Raw genomic sequence first — 25,001 nt, 5'->3', positions numbered from 1 at the left:
TAGGTATAAATTCTGTTGTTGCGAACAACATTTCTTGTGGTAAGTTTATTCACTGAATTTGCCTCAAATATTATGAGACATTTACTCACTAATAGCTTACTTAAAATGTATAACTAGGTGCAGGGTTTGTGTTTCCACAAACTTGGTTAGCTAGTTCAGATGTCAATGAAGTAGGACAGAAGATGTCCGAAAGAAGCCTACAGCAAAGGCAGAGGCTGAATCAAAATTCACTGATGTAAATGTCTACAAAGGCATTTATATTATTGGCATCCCAATGAGGCCTGGCTAATTATTATGAGATGTAATCAGTTACAGGGTCAAAAGACGACCTCCATTAAAGCCCATCAGAGCTATGAAACAGAGGGGTTGTGGCAATTGGAATCATCACAAGGCGGTTAGCGACACAAATTAGCATTGGTTTGGTTAACTGATAAAAAATGAATTTTAATAAAGAGAGTTAACTAGATCCACAGATATCTCCTGTTTGACAGTTGTGTTAAAAGCAATATCTTCGCAACTCGCATGATGAAACTAGTATCATATTGTAGTCTCACTACAGCAAATGGATAATTGACTTTTATTCATTTAACTAAACCACCTTTGTTTTCAAAGGAGAACTGATTCTTACTTTTGATATTTTATGTTTTTTTATCTTTATCATAACTTAAAGTTTTTATCTTCTATTCTTGCATTGAATGCCAAACAACTTATTGATGACTAAGAGTATACTGATTTTGTTTTGTTTTTTTTAAAGAATCTTCCTCTAATTTTTAATTTAATTTTCAACATTTTCTTGTGGTACTACAGTCAAAATCCCATATTTTTTCTTATCTATCTGGTTTCATATTTCTTCCTCAAAATTCTACTTATGACAAGAATATTTTAAAAAATTTTAATTTTGTTTGGTAGTAATTTTTCTACATGACCTCTCTCCTTACTGTTCTTTTGTCCAAGGTTTAAGTTGTTACTGCACTGTTTTAAAAAACATATTCTCATTATCCAAAGTATCTTTAAAAAAATCAAATTATCCAAAGCAACTTAATAAAAATTACCACTGTCTTTAAAAGTTTATTGAGAAGGTTTTCAATAAATGAAGTGTGTAGTTTTAAAATTTTGCTTTAAGAAATTATTTTAACAAGTTAAGTAGGTTAAAAATTCTACTTGTTTTTTAAAAAAAGAATTTCAGTATGAAATATGCATGGTTTACCTTATTATTTTTTTAAATTAAGTTTAACAGACAAAATGAAAAATGATCTATTTCCAGAAACTTTTTATCAACACTATGCTTACGAATTAGTGTTAAATAGAAAAAAAACATACTGCAAAGTATAACTGAAATACTTCTTTCCAAAAAAAAATTTGTTAACATGATTTTACAACTTTTGTTTAATTATTATTAAGATAAGATTATAATTATTATGATTATAAGATCATAATTATTATTATAATTTTATTATTGTTAATGCAATTTTTTTTTACTCCATATGTTATGTATTAAAGATATGTTTTTTTTTCCAAGGCCGCTTTGAAGGCATATATGAAAGATATGGAATCAAATCCGGATTATACATCGCAATTAATTGTTGATAGAATAGAAGAGAAGAAAAAACAGATTGAATTACAACAGCAAGACCGAAATGAAATTGTGAATGATGAGGAGAAGAAGAAAGCTAGTAAGGCTGAACCATCTTTGGATTCTGTTGAAAATTCAACTGAATCTGAATCAAGAGTTTGGTATGAGGCAAAATCAGATGAAGATTATACTTATTATTGGAATTATTTAACGGGTGGTAAGTTCTATTTTTTATACCACTAGTAATTATAATTTTTATATATTTGTTAGTTCATAACACTATAAAATTTAGATTACCACTGTAAAACTACCTTGTTAACGAACAGATGTGTTTTGTTCTTAATCATTATCATTGTTGTTTTATATTAGTGGATAAAATAGCTAAAATGAGCAGGAGTGTAAAAAATATCATTGCTACAGAATGGAGGTTTTTAACTTTGTAATTATATCATGGAATCGAGACAATGCACAGTTTAAATTATAGCTGATTATTAAGGTTGTTGTTAGGCTCATATAAGTGTGTTGGTAAACAGGAATTCTATGTAAATAAGTTGAGTTTTTGTCCGTCATATGTAAGATCTTCAACCTTGTGTTTATAATTGTCTACTTATGATTTGTTCTTACGTTGCATAATTCAATTGTGTTGTGGAATTTGATCAATAAATTGGTAGTGGGATTTATTAGAGAAATTTTAGAGTCAAGTAAAGAAGTGGTTTAGTGATCTAATAAATTCTGAGCATAGAATTTTAATTTAAGTCTTAAGTGTTACTTTTTAGTTCAACATCCTGAAGGATAAAAAAGGGAGTTATGAGATTTATGTATTGTTTATTATTTTTTTTTCTAATAGTAGGCAAATTTGGAGTTGTTGCTGTTGAAAATTAACCTAAGTATTCTTCGTAATGGTGTTATGTGGCAAATTTGTATTGTGTGGATGATTTGATGAGTTACATATGATCACTTTTATTGTTATGTTTTTTAAATAAATGTTGAAATTATGTTTTCCTCTGTACGTCATTAAACCTAGAAAATTTATTTAATTTTTCTGCTTTGGTTGGTTTTGTTAATTTATCGTTTAAGTATAGGATGAAATACACTGTTAAAGAATGATAATGATATGACTAAATTGATGGTAATAAAAAAAAAATGGTAACTTCTCAGTTGACAATCCCTCTTTTTCAAGAGGGATTCAAAAATCCCTCTTCTTCCAGCCATATTCAATAATCTCTTCTAGCTACATTACCTGTTCTCTCTCCCTCCCTCTCCCTCCCTTCCCCCTCTCTTTCTCTCTCCCCCCTCTCCATTACAGCTATTTTTAACTTCAGTGAAACAAAAAGATTTCATCAATGTTACAGCAACATTTGTTTGTCTGTTAATCAAGAGTTAGTTGCATTTACTACATTAAGTACTTTAATATAATTGGTCATCGCCTCAATCTTCACCATCCCCAGTACTGTCCATCTGCACTTTTATTCACACCTTCAGTATGTGCCCTGACAATGTACTCATATAAATTAATATTTTTTTCTTAACTCCGTTATCCTTTACTGGATCGAAGTTCTTAATACAGTCTTACATTCAAACATAATAAGCTTTTTCCATTTTCCTCCCTGGGGTCAAAGTTTGGCTCCAAACAGTAAAACTGATTTCACAGATAATTTATATGAACTTTTATTTTAACAGTAATATCCTTAAACCAAATATTCTACTAAAAATATACAGACATCTCTTAAAGCCTTTGAGCCTAGTTCCCCTGCTGTTTTCATTGATTACATTAACTAACTGATTAAAACTCTATATTTAAGTGATACATTCCCAATTATAAATATATACTGTACATCTCCATGTTCCTTTACTTTTGTTTTCTCTTAACTTATTTTTAGATATCTAGTTTTTAATAATGTCTATTGAATCAGAGATCTTACAGAATCAGTGACAGCATTCTAATTTTCTCCCAGGATAATAAATTTTCCATAAAACCTTATATTTAACTCTTGTTTCCATACAAATTCCCTAACTTTAAGTAGAGATTTTTTCCAGTATCAAGTTAATAAAAAATACAAGAGATAGAATTACTCTTCCTTTAATACTTCCTTTAATTCTAAAGCATTCAGCTTCTTTTCCATTGACCTACACTTTACATTTTGTGTCTGATAGGTGTATCTTGGCCAATCTATGAGTTTATTTGGCATTTATGTTTATATTCCATTATTTCTCACATTCTTTTCCAACTTTTTGGTCCCTTTTTTAAAAATCCATAAACAAGCTGCAGCAACCTTTCTTATTAATATTCCTTACCTTAGTGTAAACAAATAAATTAATCGTCATAATTAAAATAGCTGACCAAGAGTGAACCTTCCTTTTGATCCACTGTTTGGTGTTCACTTAAATTTTCTTCAATATGTGGAAAAAAAGATTTCCATTGAAAGTTAAGAAATACTTATTTGCATTAAAACATTGCAGCTTCTTTAATTCTGTTAATATACAGTGCAGGTGTATAGTTTGCAAATTATTTCTAATTTTTGGGAGAAAGATTTTGTACTTTGTTAAGTATGAAAGACTTATATAATTTATATTGTAAATTTGAGCAGATGTCACCAAATCAGTAAAAATTTTCTAATTCATTTTTTAAAGAATGAATTATTTTTCTTGTTACTCTTGTTGTTGAGAACAGCAATTCTGTTAAGAGACCTACTGCTTAAGTACAGAGAAGTATTATAATTGGAAAAATTTTGGTTTTCAGATTTCAACAGAAATATCCATTTTGACCATCCCTGAATCCATTTTGACTAGTTTCAGCATGACATCTGTACGTACATGCATATGTACGTATGTATCTCGCCTAACTCAAAAACTATTAGCCATAGACTGTTGTAGTTTTGGATTTAGGACTGTTGTAACATCTAGTTGTGCACCTTCCCTTTTAATTGCAATCGACTGGACCAAAAGTGTCCAAAAAAGCCCAAAATCCAAAACATTTGGATTTTGACCTTTTTTTACTACAATAATAAGCCGTCCTCATTGAAAGCTTTTCAATGATATATGATAAGTGGTACTTATTTTCATTGGTTCCAAAGTTATAGCCAAATAATATTTTAATTAATGAAATATTTGGATCTTACTAGGGGAAGGTACGTCGGTTCAAATCAGAGAGCAGATAAAATGTTAAAATGAATTATTTGTTAATTTTTGAATACATTTGTTTTTTTGCTTTTTTTATAACACTTTTATTAAAAAAACTTTATTTGATCTTCATTAACATTTGTTAATAAAATTGAATGTATTTCCTAGAGGTTAAATTAAAAAATGAATTCAGTGTTTTTTACATTTAAATGAGTTTTAATTTTTTCTAACACCAATCCACCATAATTAATAAAACAAATGACAGTTCTTATGAAAATTTCTAATTTTATTTAATAAAAAAACCAGATTATAGATAAAAATACTAATAAATTATTAACTTAGTCCTAAAGAATATAGCAATAAAAAGAATCATTTGATAACTAGCGTAATAAAAAACAATATTTTTTTTTATTTTAAGATATAAAAATTACTATTAACAGTGAAATTCTATATCTATAATGAAATTCAAAGTCATAAAATGTATTAACATTAAAAAATAAAAGTTGAGTTGAACTAAAACTGTAACAAAAAAAATTGTACACAAAATAATAAAAAATTAAAGTGTTATGTTGATCAAATGCAATGTAAAAATATTGTTGCAAAAAAAACTATTTTAAGTATTAGAAATAAATTTCTGTTTTGAAATAAAATCATAATACAGTAATAATTTTATGAGATATGTTATAATCTCCTAGAAAAAATTATTCACTATTCAAAGAAGTTAATACTCTACAACAATAATAAACTTAAAAAAATAACAAATGCATTACAGTTTTCAATTTAAGAAATAATGAGTGCAACTGGAAATTATTTTTAAAGGAAAAAAATAATTTTATATGTCATCATTTGGTTTTTCAGGATAATCTACCTCATCAGTTTCATTGAGAATATTCTGATAAAATTGATGACTTTCAGATGGTAAAAACTTAAAGGGAGTAAATAAATCATTATATTTCATCATTGAAATTGGTTTTGAATTGTTTCTAATAATTTCAAGTGGATTTAGAAGTAGTGTCAAGTTTCTTCTTAAATTAATTTCCATAAAATTTGAACCTGCATCGTTTTTATATGAAAAATACTGTTCCATTATTCTGTTTTTGTATTTAAAGAATACTGTTCAAATATTCCATTGCTCTATTCGAAGATGAACAGATTTTGACAGCATTACTGACAGTTTATTAATAGATTATGTATGAACAAAAAGCATCACTTCAGCTTATCATAGAGTAATTTGAAATTTTTGAAGTCATTCAGTTCCATGTTGCATACAATATTTTTTTGAAAATTGGCGAACTAACTACTCCCACTCCCTTGGTAACAGTATCATTAAAGAATCCATTTCTTTTTGTGTCCTTTCAATCAATGCATAAATGTAGTCAGCCTCTATGTGCATACGGCCTCTCAAAAAAACTTTTAGTTAATACACTTCACCTGGTTTTGGATATTTTTGTTCTGCTCAAAACAATTATCAGATCATAACAGTATTCCATCAGTCAGCAAGTTGATAAAGTTGTGATCAGTCTACTTTGAACAGCTGAAACTATTTCATTCCTTCTACTTAACTGCATTAGTTTCATCCCACATCAGTACAGTCCCACTTGAACTATCATACATTGCATAATTAAATGTCCAAGCTTTCTTTTATATAAACTTAAATCTGCAGTATGGGCTTTGTGAGTCCAGCTATTTTTTGCAGCCTGTGTATCAGTAGAATTCAGCATTTATTATTGCTCTGCATGTAAATAATAATTCTCTTGAATTAATTACTTTTCATATGGATTTATCTCCCCCTTCAGTTTTGCTGCATAAAAATGTGACTGTAGCTAGCTGCTTAAATAATAACTTCAATCTTTTGTTAAACATATTAATATAAAGCCCGTCCTTTGCCACATTTTTTTATTTCTTTTATTTCCATTACAAAACTTAAGATATAAAGAAAATAATTTTAAGTTTATATCTGAACTTAAAAACTCTGCTTGTTTTTGCCTATACATACATATTTTGGAACCAAATTTACATGCTGTATAAATTAATGCTGTATAGAGAATTTTGTTACTTGGTGTGTGTCGTCCTAATTAAAATATTTCATCTAATCCACCAGGAGGTCCTGGTATTCAAAAACATAACTTTACCAATCCTTACTTTGATCTCATTCATTTTAAAGGTATAAAGAATAGGATTCTCCTTTGGTTTTGTTTCATCCTTCACCCTGTTTCATTCCTTGTGTTTCATTTTGATACATGATATTACAAATGGTTTTTCAGGTCATGACTTTTATTAATAGAACACTAATGTGAATCAAAAATTTCTTTCCTTTCATTATCTGTAATTTTTTCATAGCATTTCATTCTACACATGCATGGAGATTTCATTTATTTTGCTAGAACGTCGTTACCCTTTTTACTTATATAGCTTTCACCAGCTAAGTACATAACTTTTTTTACATTACAAGCCCATTTTCAGAGTTCCCCTGGTATTTTCTGCCTTGCTGTTTGATGTCAGTTTTCTTTAATACGTTTTGTTGAGGTTTAGGTGTTTCTTAATTATCATCAGAAAGTATTTCATAATCCTCAACTTCCAATGTGTTGTCAAAATTACTTAAAAAGTAATCCTCTCTTGATAAATATAATTCTGACATCATTTTAACATCTTAATCATTATGAAACCTTAACTTAAGCTAAAGGTTGAAGCTACATATATTTTCTATGATGGCCTTGCAACTGATCAAAGGTTAATAAATCATCAGAAAGAGAACAGACCACTAGAGCTTCAGCATAAATATTAACATTAATCTTAAGACAACTTTGGCTTAAAACTTTATCTTATGATGTAGCAAAAACTTCTTTATTTTTTCTTAAGCATTTAACTGACTGAAGTCTTATTGAATCTCTAATTTTGGTGTTCCATTTGATTATTTACCTGCAATTTCACTTTTTATTATGTACAGACTGAATTTAATAATAAAGTATTATTTTCTGTTATGGTTTCTTAAATAAATAGAGTCAGTATGGGAACCACCCAAAGAAGGTTATGTATCACTAGAAGAACAGAATTCAGTAAAAGGATCTGATAATATTGACACCAGTATACCAGTTGAGGGCAAATCCACCGAAGGAGAAAATGATGGGAAAAAAGCTGCCAATAATAAAAAACGAAAAGAAAAAATTGATGAAGGTGAAATAAAAAAAGATCATAATGAAGAGACACCTGCAATAGGACCAACCATGAAACCTGATCCTTATGGTGGATGGACAACAGTTGACAGGAGGTTGGTAATTTTATTTAGAATATTCATTGTATGATTGCTAAATAATAGTAATCTAGCTATTTATCTCACTTTCTAGCTAATTTAAGAAAATGTTTGATACTATATTGGAAATCTCTCATTAGATTTACACCCAGGGTATACTGAAAATCCAGGATGTTCCAAAGATTTACAGAATGTAATTTTTTATTTTTTAAATATAAGCATATCACTATTTTTATAATTTCAGATAATCTTCATTACAATGATCTTTTGCATTAATAATAGTTATTTTTTATTTTCATACAATCTAACTTAATGGGGTTGAATTTTTTAAATTCATGTCATTTTCATTATAGAAACTCATTCAATCAGTCATTACAAAACTGTTTACCTAATTTTTTTAGCAGAATTAAATAAAACTTACATATAGGGGTGTATTAAATAAAACTACATGGTTCAGCAAACCATAAAAAATTACTTTAAATTACCAAAAAAAAAAAAACTTTATTTAATTAATTTTAATAATATAAATGTATATGGTTTAATTTAATAGTAGAGTGTAACATTTTATGTGAATGAAAAATGCAAAATGTAATTAGCAGTATAATTATCATGTGTTTTAGATAGAGGGTTGGATCTTTAATAGAGTTTATAGAGCAAAAAAAATTTTTTTAAATCCTCATTTTCCCATTTTTTGGATACGCAACTCTGATTCTTAACTTAGAAGTGAAGTAACTTTTAAATGAAACATTGTTAGCATCTAAATTCTGAGAAAAAAATTAATAATTATCTGTTTTATGTTGAACACACTGTAGGTCTAACTAAATCCTATTAAAGGATTATATAAATAGTTTTTTTAGATTTCAGTCAAATGAGTTTCTATGATGATGAAACAATATGATGCAACAACACGATGATTTCAATTTCCTATAAGTCAGTTTGTATTGTAATAAAAATAAAAAATAACTATTGCAGTCAAAAAGACCATCTTACAAGGCATGTTTCTAAAGTAAGTACAGTTTTGAAATTAAAAAAAAAAGTACACTATTCTTAACAATTTTATTTTTATGTGAAAGCCTGTACTTTAATCTACTTTTCTACATAATTGCCACCAATATGAAGGCACTTGACGTATCGTGCAAACAGCTTTTGAACACCATCATCATAAAAGTCTGCTGTCTGACTTAATAACCACTGCAACACGTTTGCTTGACACTATCATCATCTATAATTTAAGCATTCGGTCACAGTTTCATAGACAACACTTCTTGAAACTTGAGGAAACACTTCAGATAGCAAAGAAATCTTAAAGATAGTAAAGCGTCTGTTCTCTCTCACTTTTTCATCAACTTTCTGCACCAAATTTTCACTAATGACAGAAGGTCGTCTACCTATACAGGTCCACCACCTAATACAGAATATTGAGATAAGACCTTAATTTTCCATGAAAATACTTTCACGCGGTCCTGCATTCTGTCATGATTGAAATATTTAATTAGATTGCAAATTAAAAATACAAATATTTTTACAATTTAAAACGTTATTATTAAAATTTTCTTTAACGTGTTATCTATATGTTAATACAGTACTGTATTGATTATCTAATTTATTTAAAATTCCGTATGAATTTATTACCAACTTAAATAATATTTATAAGAATGTCCCCATCAAATTCTGTCTGCAGATTCATTAGGCTGAATTTACGTTTTTGTATATAAGATTTCTAATTTTTTGTTATTACTTTTGTGTTCAATGTTTACTTTCTCAATTGTTTCTAAATTATTTTCCAAACTAGTTATATTATGTTTGTTAATTATTAAATGGTCTGCTGCATTCTAAAACCTATTTTTTTTTATTCTTAAATGACCTGAAATGTTCATTAAATCTATCTTTAAAAGTCCTATTTGTTTTTCTAATATATATTTTTTCACAATTATTGCATTTTATTTTCTAAATACCAGAAGAATTGTATTTATTTTTTTACTATTTTATTATCATATTTTAAATGTTTTATTACATGATTATCAGGTTTATAATTTTTATTATTATAAGCATTATAATTTTATTTGTGGAGGAGTAGTTTATATAAAAATATTTTCGTCGTTTTCATTTTCATTTATGGGTTTTATAATGTAGTACTGTTTATGTTATTGAAGTATTTGGCATTATGTTCTTTATATTACTTATTTCATTATACAATTCTTTTTTTATCATTTATGTATTTTATTGCTCTATTTATCATGTTTTTAAAAATATTTTTTGAGACCAAGGTTGGTTGGAATTCCTGTTTATAATAATTTCATTTTAGGTTGGTTTTTTTATTTATACTCTCTGAACCTGATATGAAACTGATCTCTCAATCCATTTAAAAAAGAAGCCATGTAAATTTAATTGTGTATATCATAGCAGCTGCTGGTTTATGTAAATGTCTGTATCAAAAACACTTTCATCAAGTGCTACCTTCTCACACAATATTTTCATCCATTCAAAGTTGACTCAGAGGCATAGGAAGCTTAAAACCTAAAATATGTAGTAAATCAGGACAACATTCAGTATTTGCACTTGAATTCAATGAGGGTATGTTAGATGAAGGTTCTAACCATCCCAAAAACATACTAGATAGCTGGCCTTGAAGTTTAATGTTAGTAATGATTATAAGGGAAAGTTTTGGATGAGCAGTAACTCCAAGCCTATCACTATCTGTGAGCAGAAGCTATTTTACCTTGATGTTATACTCACTGTGTTCAGCTATGCTGATGGCTTATCTGAAAATGTACAAATCCAAATATTTTGAATATTTTTTTTACCGATGAAGCCAAATTTACAAGATCAGCCATTCTTAATATCCACAAACTGCGCATGTAGTCAATTGGAAACCCTCATGCCATTTCAAGAACTGTCACTAATAACAGTTTTTTATAAACGTTTTGGGCTGGAATTCTGGGTGATCACTTATTTGTCTGTTTTTTTACCTGAAATACTCAATGGTGAATGATATTTACATTTCCTGATGGTTGGTCTTCCACTTTTACTCAAATATTATCACTAAACACATGCAAAAAAACATGGTTCATGTTGGATGATGGCTTATTAAGCCACCATATAAAATATATTATATTTATATTTAAATAATAATATAATTGGACATGGCTTATTAAGATTACAAGTTCAAGATCACCTAAATGAAGCATATCCAAACAGATGAATTGGTCAAGAAGGCCCAGTAGCATGGTCACAAGGTCTCCCGATCTCAATCCTCTAGACTTTATCTAATGGGCCCATTTAAAGACACTTGTATTCACCACTATGGTGGATAGAAAAATAGAAGAAATTGCACACAAGAATTCTAAATGATTTTGAGAGGATTCGTAAGACACTTGGCATCTTTGAAAGAGTTCAGTAGTCAATGAAAAACACCTGGATGCATTTATTTTGAATGAGGGTCACCAAGAGTTCAGTAGTCAATGAAAAACACCTGGATGCATTTATTTTGAATGAGGGTCACCATTTTGAGCAGCTGCTGTAGTTTATTAATGTTTTTATTATCTGATAGAATAATTTATTGTTGTTAAGTAAATTTAAAAAAAAAAAAAACAGCTCGTTTAATATCCAGTGTCTGTCCATTAAACAAAAAACATGGAAAAACAATGGAATTTATTTTTCAATATTAATATTATTAAATTATTATAATTTATTATATGATAACATTAATAAAATTATTCCAGTTAAGATCGTGTGGAGTTATTTAATTTTAGAGGATTATATTTAAAGGATTATTTATATGAGTAATCTGAAAGGGTAAAGTCTGAAGTCTTTTTTGGTGTTTAATACCATTTGATATGTGTACCATTTGTTGCCCTGCACACGTCGAATGGTAATCCACTCGCCAGTATGTCAGGTGTAATACTGCCACAACAATCCTCCCCTGCAGGTGGTTGATATCATGAATTTTCTCCAAATAAACAATGTTTTTCACATGCTCTCATAAAAAGAAATCTAGTGGGGTCATGTCTGGGCTTCTTGGTGGCCATGTTATTGGTCATCCTCTTCTAACCCACTGTTGCTGTAATGCAGCAGAGTGTGTCAGCTAGCTGATAGAAAATTAATCCTTTTTTTCTTCAGTATCACCAATCTGTGGAAAGTTCAAACATATCACAGAAAATATTCTTAATAATTATGCTTCCTACAAAAATGATGGGCCCACAATACAGTCATTCATCACTCTGCACCAAACATTAATTTCGGAGTCATGCTGATGTTCAATAATCTCAGCAGTGGCTCTGATCCCCAAATCCTACAATTTTGTCCGTTTATTGACCCTCTAATGTGGTATGTTGCCCCTCATCTTAAAACGTGACATATTTCAGGCAGTCCTCATTTGCATCAATGTTGTTGTTAAGCATTAAAGCTGCAAACTCCAATCTTTTCACTTTGTCATTGGGTTTGTTTCATGTAAAAATTGTTTCTTATTTGCACATAGTCTAAATCTGTTTCGCACCATTTTGTACTTTGTAGATTTAGGTATTCCTAACTCTAAACTGTGCCTTGCAAATGACTTTTTCCAGCCACACACACAAGATGCTCAAATCTGTACCACATTCTGTTCAGATATGGACAGCCTGCTGTCAGGTGGCCTGCCCTTTAAGGCAGATCCTGTTTCCTAAACTGACTAAACCACTAGTATTGTTTTATTCATAGGTGCACCACCACCACATTCATGTCGATAATTATACTGAACTGTGATAACCAATCTTGTTTCAATACCAAATCACGCATTGAGCTTTCTGCTGTAGTATCGTCATGACTGAGAGTGGGGCTGTTGACTGGATACCCAGTGAAGGTCACACAATGGTGCCAACCATGACAAATTTTTGCAATAAAAAACTTAATAATATTACAAACATAAATATGAAAACCAAATGTTTTAACTAATTCCATTCATTATGATTTTTTGGAACCAAGGAATTCTTTTATAAACACCCCGTGTATATATACGAGGTCTCTAAATAAAGTAATGAGACTGGTTCAGAAAAACTTTTTATTTACAATTCAGTTATACATGGACTCTTATCACCTTCGAAGTAATTCCCTTGGGAAGCCATGCAATGCTTCAAATGGTTTTCCCACTCTTCATAGCAGTGTTGGAACTCGGAAACCAGAATATCCTTCAGATGGTCAGTTACATTTTGTTTTATGTTTTCTACTGTTCTAAAATGGTGTCCTTTGAGGTGTTTTCTCTCTCTCTCTCTCTCTCTCTCTCTCTCTCTCTCTCTCTCTCTCTCTCTCTCTCTCTCTCTCTCTCTCTCTCTCTCTCTCTCTCTCTCTCTCTCTCTCTCTCTCTCTCTCTCTCTCTCTCTCTCTCTCTCTCTCTCTCTCTCTCTCTCTCTCTCTCTCTCTCTCTCTCTCTCTCTCTCTCTCTCTCTCTCTCTCTCTCTCTCTCTGTGTGTGTGTGTGTGTGTGTGTGTGTGTGTGTGTGTGTGTGTGTGTGTGTGTGTGTGTGTGTGTGTGTGTGTGTGTGTGTGTGTGTGTGTGTGTGTCTGTCTCTGTCCCTCCAGATGACCAAGTCCATGAATAAAGTGCCACCAAGCGACAGAGACACTAATGATACTATAATGATGAAGGTCCCATTGGAGACATTATTAACATAGATCTGGTAAGCATCTAGCCAAAATCTCACAGTATACCCTTTAAGAAAATGTGTTCATAGTATAAAAGGGATTCAACTTGCCAAGGGACTATCACAAAGTGAGGCAAATAACCCCATCCAAAGGAGTACTTCAATGTACCTTCATGTATTGGCTGCTCATCCCATTCATAATTCGTAGGAAAATGGAAATATTATTGACCAGAATTAGATAAATTTCATGATAAATTTGTTTCAGAATGAGTTAAATTTGTTTTATGATAATTTTGTTACATTTGATACATTGTTTATTTTTTTCAGAATACCAGAACCAGTTGATTTACAGTTACCTGAACAAGAGTATGTAGAAATTAAAGTCCCTGTCATGGAAGCAGAGCAACCGCAAATTAAATTTAAAGAAAAGACTATAACCACTTTAGGGAGTGAAGAACAAGGGCCAAGTACTTTTAAGAAGAGAAAATTCAATTCGAATAAAGGGAATATAAGACGAAAATTTGATGATGAGTATGAATAAGTTGCCAGCATAGTGTGGGTGTGTGCATTTTATGACAAAGTGTAGATGTATATATATATATTTTTTCCCTTCCTAATAATATTTATTTTATATTTACCTTGTAAAGGAAGTTTCCATAAATCAAGCTTTCAGTTCTAATTTTAAATGAGGAAATTTTTTTTTTATTGCGTTAAAAAATGTTACTTGCAGTTCAGTCAAGTTATCCTATCCATAAAATTTGTGTACTGATAAAAGTTCTCTCTTCCAGTCTCAGTGCTATACTTTCATTCCAGATGACCAAGTGTTCTGTATTAACTCAGTTAACTGATTATGAGTACACTTCACTTGCGATTCAATTTGTTTTGTTTTTTTTTTAATGTATTAATGTTTTTGAATAATGTTATTTTTATTCTTTATTGTTAGAATTCAGAGGTCTGGCTTACCTGCAACACGATGTCCAACAGAACCTTTTGTGCAACCTTAATTACAGATTACTAGAACCATGCTTTTGATTCAAAGAAATTTTTTCCTGTTTTTAATACATAAAAACAGGGAAAATTTTATAAATAAATAGCTTGGATTTAATAAATGTTGTCAAATAGATCTTTATAAATAATAACGAAGAATTCTTTTTAAGAATTTCATTTTGTAGCTCAAATTGCTAGAAGTGATATAATTCATGGCCGCCTAAATGACTGAACATTCCAGTTTCTGTGGAGAATGGTTTTTGGCTTTCATCCAAAAGGTTCTGGATTTGATTGTATCATTGCAATCCTTACATGCTATAAATACCATTTATAATGTAACTATGTTGAATTAAACAGAACAAAATTAGTGCATAATCACAATTTATAAATAATTATGATAATCTGTTTCTCAAGTTTTTATTTTACATAATACATTATCTTTGAAATGCAACACAAAGTTAAACATATCCCCTACAGCATCCTTGGCCAACCTTTTTCAATAAGGTGCCACATTTTGAGCGTTGAATCTTAAGAGTCCACTTTCATGATAAGTTCTTTCCACTCTCCACCTTTCCTTTATCTTTAAGCTTATGACTTAACGTATGTCTTATGTGATAATTTTCTTAAAAAACTTTTATTTTATTAAATATTACCCTACATAATACATCAGGCAGTAACAAAAATGAAAAAAATTAAACAAAAAACTTGTCTGTTCAAAATAACTTTTATTTAGATGGTTACAGGTACACAGATAACATATTTCATATTAGATTTTTTTTTAAATTTAATTAGTTATTGTACAAATTTATGATGCTAATGTAATATTAATAAAAAAATATATATTCAGTTATGTTGACTTAACAATAATAAAAATTTAAAAAAAATGAAGTCAAAATATTTAATTTTAACAATGATTTATTGACACTTGAATGTTAACATTGCTACTCTGTTATGAAGTATAATTATAAATTGTAAAATTAATTCAGCGGCAGACTATTTCAACAGAAAGGAAACTATCTCTAATAAGGTTTTTGAATTTGCAAAGTCTGTACAATTTCATTTATATCTGGGCTGATTTTTGAAGAAGCCAACTGTAACAAGTTTTTTAAATGAGAATCAGTTAGCTTTGATTGGAATGTATTTTTATCTTCTTTTTTTTTGTCTTCAGTCATTTGACTGGTTTGATGCAGCTCTCCAAGATTCCCTATCTAGTAACAGTCGTTTGATTTTGGAATACCTCCTACATCCAATCCTAACAATTTGTTTTACATACTCAAACGTTGCCTGCCTGTACAATTTTTCCCATTTACCTGTCCCTCCAATATCAAAGTGACTATTCCAGGATACCTTAAGATGTGGCCTATAAGTCTGTCTCTTCTTTTAGCTATATTTTTCCAAATGCCTTCTTTCTTCATCAATTTGCCACAACACCTCTTCAGTTTGCCATATGATTTTTAACATCACTCAATCCACCCATATGATTTTTAACATTCTCTTATAGCACCACATTTCAAAAACTTCTAATCTTTTCTTCCCAGGTACTCCAATCATCCAAGTTTCACTTCCATATTAGCTACACTCCAAACATATACTTTCAAAAATGTTTTCCTGATGTTTAAATTAATTTTTAGTGTAAGCAGATTATGTGTCTGACTGAAAGCTTGTTTTACCTGTGCTATTCAGCATTTTATATTGCTCCTGCTTCATCCATCTTTAAGTAATTTTACTTCCCAAATAACAAAATTCTACCACCTCATAGTTTTTTCTTGTCCTTTATTCAGTGGTCCAGCTACTTTATTTCTACTACATTTCATTACTTTTGTTTTGTTCTTGTTTATTTTCATGCGGTAGTTCTTGCATAGGACTTCATCCATGCCATTCATTGTTTCTTCTAAATCTTTTTTACTTTTAGCTAGAATTACTACATCATCAGCAAATCATAGCATCTTATCTTTTTAGCTTGCACTGATACTCTGAATCTAAATTGTTCTTTAACATCATTAACTGCTAGTTTTGTGTAAAGATTAAAAAGTAACGGGGATAGGGAACATCCTTGCTGGACTCCCTTTTTTATTACTACTTCTTTCTTATGCTCTTTCAATATTACTGCTGGATTTTGGTTCCTGTAAATGTTAGCAATTCTTCTATCTCCATACTTGAGCCCTAATTTTTTTTAAATTCTCAACATTTTATACCAGTCTTTGTTATTAAATGCCTTTTCTAAGTCTATAAATGTCATGGTTTTCTTTTCTTTAATCTTCCTTCTACTATTAATCTGAGCACTAAGATTGCTTCCCCTGTCCCTATACCTTTCCTGAAACCAAATTGGTCTTCTCCTAACACTTCTTCCACTCTACTATCAATTCTTCTGTACAGAATTGTAGTTTACATTTTTGATGCATGATTGGTTAAGCTAATTGTATTCTATATTCTTCACATTTATCTTCTCCTGCTTTCTTTGGTATTATTACAATAACACTCTTTTTGAAGTCTGATGGAACTTCCCCATTTTCATAGATATTACACAACAATTTGTATAATCTATCTTATCGCTTCTTTACCTGCACTGTGCAGTAATTCTGCAGGTATCCTGTCTATCCCAGGAGTCTTTCTGTCATTCAAATCTTTTAATGCTCTATTTAATTCAGATCTCATTATTGTGTCTCCTTTTTCATCCTCTTCAACTTCCTCTATATTTACCAGTTTCTAATTTATTTGCTCTGAATAACTATTCAATATATTACACTTACGTAACAACCTTTTCTTTCGTATTATAAATCAGTATAATATCCTTATTTAACACATTATATATTTTAACTTATGTACCACTAAATTCTCCTTAAACTTCCTGTAATTTTATATTTTCCTTTATCATATTAATAATTGTGAATAACTGTTCACAAACATATGTAGAGCCAAACCTACAACAAAATTTCAGAGCAAACTCGTACAAATTTGGGAAAATCATTAGTTGAGAGAAATTTCCTAAACTCAATAATTTTCACTACCAGGAATTGACGTTACTTCCTTAAATTTGTTTTTAAGAAAATTATGGTGCTGAAGATCAATTTCAGAATAGTAGCGGCACAATTCTTCAATAGCAATAGAAAAGGGGTTTGTAAAAAGATCAATATTTTTATTATATTTTTGGAAATCATTAAATCTTGTTTCAAATGAGACTTAATTTAGAAATTAAGTTTTCATACCTATGAAAATTATGAAGGTTGTCAATTTTGATCACTAATTCTATCATTCGTTTCGTTTGAAATCGTTAAAAAAAGAGAAAGTTTAACTATAAAAGATGATATAGATAGAACTAAATAATATCGGACACAAGCAATCTTTATCTTGTAGTTTTACATTTAAATTATCCAAATGTTCCATAATGTGTGTAAGAAATGCCAGATCCCACAATCAATTTTCATTTTTTAGAAGTAAGCAATCATTGTGCAGTTCACTTTTTTCTTCTAAATAATGCAAGATGCTTGCTCAAAAATGCAAGTCTGTCAAGCACCTTGCCTGTTGAAAGCCAGTGTACATTACACAAAATTAATTTACCATCTTCTTCCACTTCTTCAGGAAACTAGCAACAAAATTTTTGGCAACAAAATTTTCGGGATCAATTCCTGTTTATACCCCAAACTGCCGGATCAAGAATGCTAGCTAAATTCATAACTTTAGCCAAAGTGTCATCCTCTGCAGTATGCAGTGATACTTAAAAATGTCTCTTTTCAAGTAATTTCCAAGTAATAATAAACAACCTTTATTTTTACTGATCATGGCTGGGGCTCCTTCCGTGCATATACTGTTTAAATATCCCATTGTAAGTTAGGTTCTCAGTGACTGGTTTAATTTCATTAAAGATGTGTTGGCCTCTCATTGTTATTAATTACAAGTCTAAAAGTTCTTCAATAACATCAAAATTTTCATTGATATAACACAAAAGTACGTAATTGAACACTGTCAATATTATCAGTGCTCTCTTTAACAGCTAAAGAGAAATATTTACATGAGGCTAATGCAGACACAATTTTCATATTAATGTTCATAGCCAAATCACCTATGCAACGCATTCTTGTATTTCACAAAAGGGCAATTTGTTACACCATTACTTTTAATTTTTGCATCAGAAGCATAATTAGCAAAGATTTGTAGACTAGATTTGATCATTTCTTCCCCATCAGAGTAAGGTTTCTTTTTTATGCTAGAAGTAAAGAAATTTCATAAGAAGCTTTGACCATTGAAATTAATTGTTCATTTTTCTTTTTTTTGTTAACGAATTTTGTTAAGATGAACCGAGAGGATACATTGCATTAAAATTGTCATGGTTTTGCTTGAAATGTTGCTTCAAGTTAAATTTTTTGGATACTGCTTCACTATCACTACAAATTTAACAAACTGGGTTAGATGTATTTTGATTATTAAACAAAAAGAGTTTCTCCCACGCATTATTGAATTTACAAAGAGAAATGTATTAGATGAAAATAAAATGTATTTTCATTTTGAAGTAAGTGGCTTATTTTGATACATATACAAGAAAAATTTAAACATGCACAAAAATTAAAGTAAAATTCATCTAAATCTGATATGAAATTGATTTCATACGACTACTGTTCATGTTACCCAAGACAACGGCAAGTTTTCAAACCTATTGGGCACCCATATTACTGGTGCCATTTACCAGACATACCTGGTAGACAGTGCAAGTAATATATTTGCATTGCTTTGTAAAGCAATGCAATTATAACAATTCAAAAGATATAAAAATTATATAGATACTGGCAACTCATAAGTGTTAACTTTACAAACAGTCACAACTAAAGAATGTTTGTATTAAATGTAGTCTGAATAGTCATGTACTCTGTTGAAAACAAAGTAATTATTGTAGTGTAGATATAGAGTATTAATTATTTTGGTGTTATGTTTTCAAATTATGGCAGACTTTTTTTCAAAGTTGACATTCCAAAAATGTTTTTAATTCTATATCTTCCATGTGCCACTTTCTGTGACCCTGCATGCCATGGGTTGGCCACAGATGCTCTGTAGAGTATTTTGTGTTTGGGATTGCCATCAAAATTAAAAGTAACTAAAAAATCTATAAATTAAAGTAATTAATTTGTGGTGTCAGCATACGCCATTCAATATAATCCTCTTTTCTTACTTTATGGTAATTTCCATAAAACATTGCATTTTGTTAATCAATTAATTAATTAATTGTGCTGTCAGCATACTTTACACCATTAAACAGAATCCTGTTTTCTTTTTTTACAGTAATTTCCATAAAGCATTGCATTATATTAATCAAATAACAATTTCCATATTATCTGCTTCAAATAACCAGGAGAATAATTTTGCATTAAATTTAGTTTTTTGATACAGTTTCGTGATTCTTCGGGGAGTAAGTTTTAATATAAAGAAGTGTAGAAAAGTTTCTAAAATTCAAGTCTTGTTTTGGGTAGCATAAAAGTGTTTTTTCTGCATGATTTTTTTATATCTTTTGCCATCTCTATTAACTCTTATTATTCATGCTTCTATTATATTCAGGCTTCTCCTTAAAACTTTATAAATAAACAAATACCTAAGGAGCAAAGTAGTAGTAAATTTTTTTCAAAAGGGGAAAAGATTTTGTAAGTTGATCTAGATTCAGTAGATTTTTTATTTATTTGAAATTAATCTAATTATGAGTTTCTGAACAATAAATACTGGTTCTATATTTCCGTAATATGCTTCTCTTCAACATGACAGACCATATGTTAATCTTGATATATCTTTGGAGGATAAAAATTCTTTAAAAAATAAAATTTATGAATACGTCCACCTAATTATTTATTAATGTTTTAAAATGATCAGTCATGTGATATTTACATCTAAGAATCACTTCTAAATATTTTTTCATGTTAACTTGTTGTTGGACATAAGCAAAGTCTTTTTAACATGCAGTCAATCTAAATTATGATATTTAATGTTTTCTAAATAGTTGGGTACACCTTCTAATTGAAAAATTGAATAATTACTTTTTACTACATTTAATCTTATTTCATTTTTGGTTAACCACCATCTAATTCTAATCAGGTCTCATGGATATCCTTTTTTTATGTTCACATCCTTAGCTTCATAATTAAATGCTATATCATCAGCAAATGTTCTTATTCTACCCTAGAAAATTCTGTTATATAGATAATTTATGTATGGAAATAATCAACAGTATAGTGTCAAGTACAGAATCCTGTGGTATTCCATGTTTTAGAACCTCTTGAGAACTTACTTTGTTGCTTATTCTCACTTGTTGAATCCTATGTTCCAGGTAAAATTCAAACAAATTATTACAAAGCCCTATATCTCCAGTTTTTCACAATTTATTAACAATATTTTACGATCAACTATATCAAAAGCTTTCCTCATATCTAGAGACAGTCCAGTTGCTTGATATCCTTTATTTTTACTACTTATTATTAGTAGTACAGCAAGTTCAGTATTTCTACCCTTTTCGAAGACTATACTTATTCTGATCTCACTGAAAAATTTGTTTTATCAAGAAAATCAAGCAATCTAGTTTTGTCTATTTTTTTCTAAAACTTTTGACAGTAGTGAAATTGGTTTATAAATTACTACTAATGTTCTTTTTGTCCTCTCCTTTGAAATTTGTTGAAATTTACCTGTTGACATGCTCTTACTGAATAGATGCACCAGTACAGTAACAATAAAAATCACTTATTATTTTTGTTGTATAACCTATCCCTGTTCATTTCTTATTTTTCATAATTTTTATTACATTCAATACATTATTTGTGGATCTCATAAACATGGAATAGTTTCTTGGTTCTACATCATTACTAAGTATCTACTATATTTATTATCTATGTTTTCAGTACTAAGTTCCAGGTCTTTTTTTATTTCATTTGCTATTCCCAAAAAATAAACCTTTACCTGATATATTGTTCCCATTGTCTAGTTTTATGCAGTCTATTTCACCATCAGTACTCTTTTTACTTCCCCTAATAGATCATTTACATTCAACCATAGCTCAGTATTATTTCTACTATTTACAATCAATTCCTTAAAAAATATATCTTTCTCTGATTTAAAAAAAATCTATTAACCTGAATTTAAAATTCTTAATTTTTATATTGTCTGGTTGAATCTTCATTTTCTTATACAACATATGTATTTTCTTAAATCTACGATCACCTATGGTTTTATAGGAGCATATTCTCCTTATCATTATCAATGGATTTTTTGCCATATCCATTTTTTTTTATCAGAACATTAACAAAAGATTATATATTTGAAAAATATTATCCCAACTTGAAGTTATGCTTTAATTTTATTTGTATCGACATATGATCTCATTAATTCTATTTTAGTCTTATTGAAAATAAAATTATTTAGCTTAACCTAATTAATGCATGATCAGTTCCCAAATCAAGTATCACCAAATTCTGTTTATAACTGATTTACTTTCAATCATTCTTGAAAATATCAGTATTTATACCACCAGCATAAATTGAACTAATTTCATCTTCATTATCATTTTTAATCTATTAATACTGATAATATTAAATACACAGTCATTATATTTACATTTTACTAGTAGTCGATCAGCTGAAACGATATTCAATTTACAATGTTCTAAGCACTCTATTTCTTGCTTAATTTATATAATACCTCTTGCTCTATATTTTGGTTTGCAATTTAAAAAACATTTTATTCATTTTATATCTAAATAATTCTTCTTCAAAAATCCAATCTTCATTTAATATTTTTATTTTGGGCATTTTATCCATTAATTTAATTTCTTCTAGAAATAAACTTTTAATGCTCACACTTATGTTTTATAGTATTACACTAATTTTTTCCTATTACCATGTTGTTTACCTTTATGTTAAAGATTTAATACAATTTTATTAAAAGAGACATCAGTTGGAAAAACTTGATGTAATAATCTTGTAAACAAGATTATGAATGAGTTTTATGATATTTGTTGTAAATAAAATATATATAACATTATTATATCCAGTATTTTTTTAAAGCCTGGTCACTGAAAAATGGCAGAGTATTAGAATGCTGCCTCCATTCTAGATAAAGACTTTACTAAATAAAATTATTAGTGAACCAGTAGTAAAAATCATTTTGTTTTTAAGTATAACTTTTTTTTATTGTACTTCAGATAAAGTTGAAAGTATTACTTCACAGAGAAAAGAGGAATTTTTAATGAAATATTATAGTTTAATAGTATAATTCATTAGAGCAAACTCTTCAAGAAAAAATCCACATCCTTGATGTGTTGTCCATTGGAAATGTGTTAACTAACCACTATTTCAATCTGATAACTAATGACTACATGGAAGGCAACTCTACCTATGTACTTTACATCGAACTTGATATAACATGTAGTTTACATGTTTACTTGATAGGTAAAGCCAGGCCTCTTACAGTCTCCTCTGATCTGTTTGTTCATTTATTATAGTACAATTTTATATGTAAAAATTCTTAAATTTTACAAAATATTAGTAAATAATCTGTAAGTTACTAAATAAGTAATCCGTATATCTGTGAATAAAGCCATTATTTAAAAATTTTTTTAATTATTGAATTAAGTTTATAATGCTTATCACTGTTGTTTATTAGCCATAATCAAACCTACCTCCACGGTGGAGTTTAGGGTTTTTGCTTTTCATTCAGCTGTGGGTGGGTTCAAATCCTGACTAGGATTACATTTTCACATGTTAAAAAATACAATATAATTTGATTATAATTGGGAATTAGATTTTTTTGAATTGGAATTTAAATGTTTGTGATAAATAAAAATGTATTGTAAAATAGGACTGTGAATTGACATGTCATTGTGTGACCTCAAATTTCTATTACTAAAAAGAGAGATCTTTGACAGCAGTTGAAAAATTTTTCATCACAAGTTGCTGGGAATATTTTTTTTTATATATTTTCACTCTGCTATATAATTTAGGATGCATATATGTGTATTTTAAATCTTTGAAGGATGCTGAAAAATGCAAAAATTGATAATTTTGGATTTCTTTGCGAAAATATAATTTGTATAAAATGGAATAATTTTTTTTATTATCTTATAAATGTAGTTAAAGAATTTTGTTTTGTTAATTTTCTGTAGTTTCTAACTTTACAGAGCATACCAAAACTTCAGAGTGGAATAAATTAAAAGCATTGAATTTTAGTTTAGTTATACATTGACAGATCTTTTCTTGCTTAATCCTTGCTATGTTATTAAGAAATATGTAATTTTTTATTTCATTTAAGTTTTTAATGAAAACAATTTTTAAAGTTGTGAGATGTGTATATCAAACCAAAACATAATCAGAATTGATCTTGGTTTTGTTTAACATAATTAGACTGTTATGTCTAATAGTGAGTTCAATGTTAGAATATTCTACTCTGGCTCGGTTGTCTAAAGACACAAACTCTTTTTTATCTATAGACATAAATGCTGCAAACACCATTCCTTTTTATTATTAAAAAAATAAAAATAAAATAATGGATATTATATCAATGAATATTTAATGCATAGGCATAGCCAGGATTTTCTTACTGGTGAGGGGGCAAAAATAAGATAACATTTTTTGTTAAAAAATGGTTTTATTTGAACATTTGAAAACACCAAAAATAACACTGATAAACACAATTTTTGTTTCCTAACGTGCGATACATGATTTTAATCAGTTTTTGGTGCTGAAAACGAATACGAACTCAGAATCTTTCTATCACCCACCATTTTTGAAAAATTTTAATTAAAGGATTTTTTCATTTTTCAATGTATAGTTAGCATTTTAAGCTCCTATATTGTATTTTGCTAGCTCATTTTTTATTGTTTAACTTTATTTATAATTTGTAAGCTATAAATAAACAATACTAGACAAAGATTTAAATCATATCATAGTCACATATTATGACAGCATATCTAATACTGAAGAGTGAGCCTTCATGGACAAGATTAATCATGTCTGTGAAAGGTCAAAACATGTAGCTGAAAACACAGCTGTGTTGTTTGTATTAAGCACCGAATTTAGGAATGGATTAATTTTGTTCAGTTTATTGCTGACATAAGTTTGTTATCAGTGCAGTGTCACAATGCCTTGAAATTGTGTAAATGATTTGCATGCATTTTGTTATATATGTAGTGAGTTTTCCTGTAAATTCAGTAAGAAAAAACATTATACCTTTAATTAAAAAAGCTTATCATTTGTATAGTGTAAAATTGGTGATCAGGATAAGATGTGTGCTCCTCATATAGTATATGCACTAATTGTTCTGTCTAAGAGGATGGCTGAAAGGTACACAGAAGGCTTTGCCATTTGGTGTACCTATGATTTGGCATGAACCATAGGATCATGTAACTGACTGTTACTTTTCTTTAACAAGTGTGTCTGCAATTTCTAAAAAATCTAAAAATACTGTAAAATATCCTTCATTGCAATCAGACCTGT

General features: G+C 29.1%; 1 protein-coding gene across 3 annotated transcripts in view; it reads left to right on the top strand.

The window, feature by feature from the left end:
• LOC142326748 (WW domain-binding protein 4) overlaps positions 1-25,001 on the top strand; it is a 137,584-nt gene that overhangs the window by 108,692 nt on the left and 3,891 nt on the right. For 2 of the 3 annotated variants that reach the window (XM_075369428.1, XM_075369430.1), the window contains 3 exons: positions 1,520-1,790; positions 7,694-7,961; positions 13,885-23,120. In XM_075369428.1, coding sequence (XP_075225543.1) covers positions 1,520-1,790; positions 7,694-7,961; positions 13,885-14,098 — 753 coding nt within the window. In that variant the 3' untranslated portion in view covers positions 14,099-23,120. Of the gene's footprint in view, positions 1-1,519; positions 1,791-7,693; positions 7,962-13,884; positions 23,121-25,001 lie in introns of those variants that run through there. The other variant, XM_075369429.1, reaches the window with a different exon arrangement.

Source organism: Lycorma delicatula, chromosome 6 (genome assembly GCF_047948215.1).
Source record: "Lycorma delicatula isolate Av1 chromosome 6, ASM4794821v1, whole genome shotgun sequence".
Taxonomy (NCBI): Eukaryota; Metazoa; Arthropoda; class Insecta; order Hemiptera; family Fulgoridae; genus Lycorma; species Lycorma delicatula.
The sequence above is the reverse complement of the archived record's forward strand: the minus strand, read 5'-3'. Positions and strand labels throughout refer to the sequence as shown.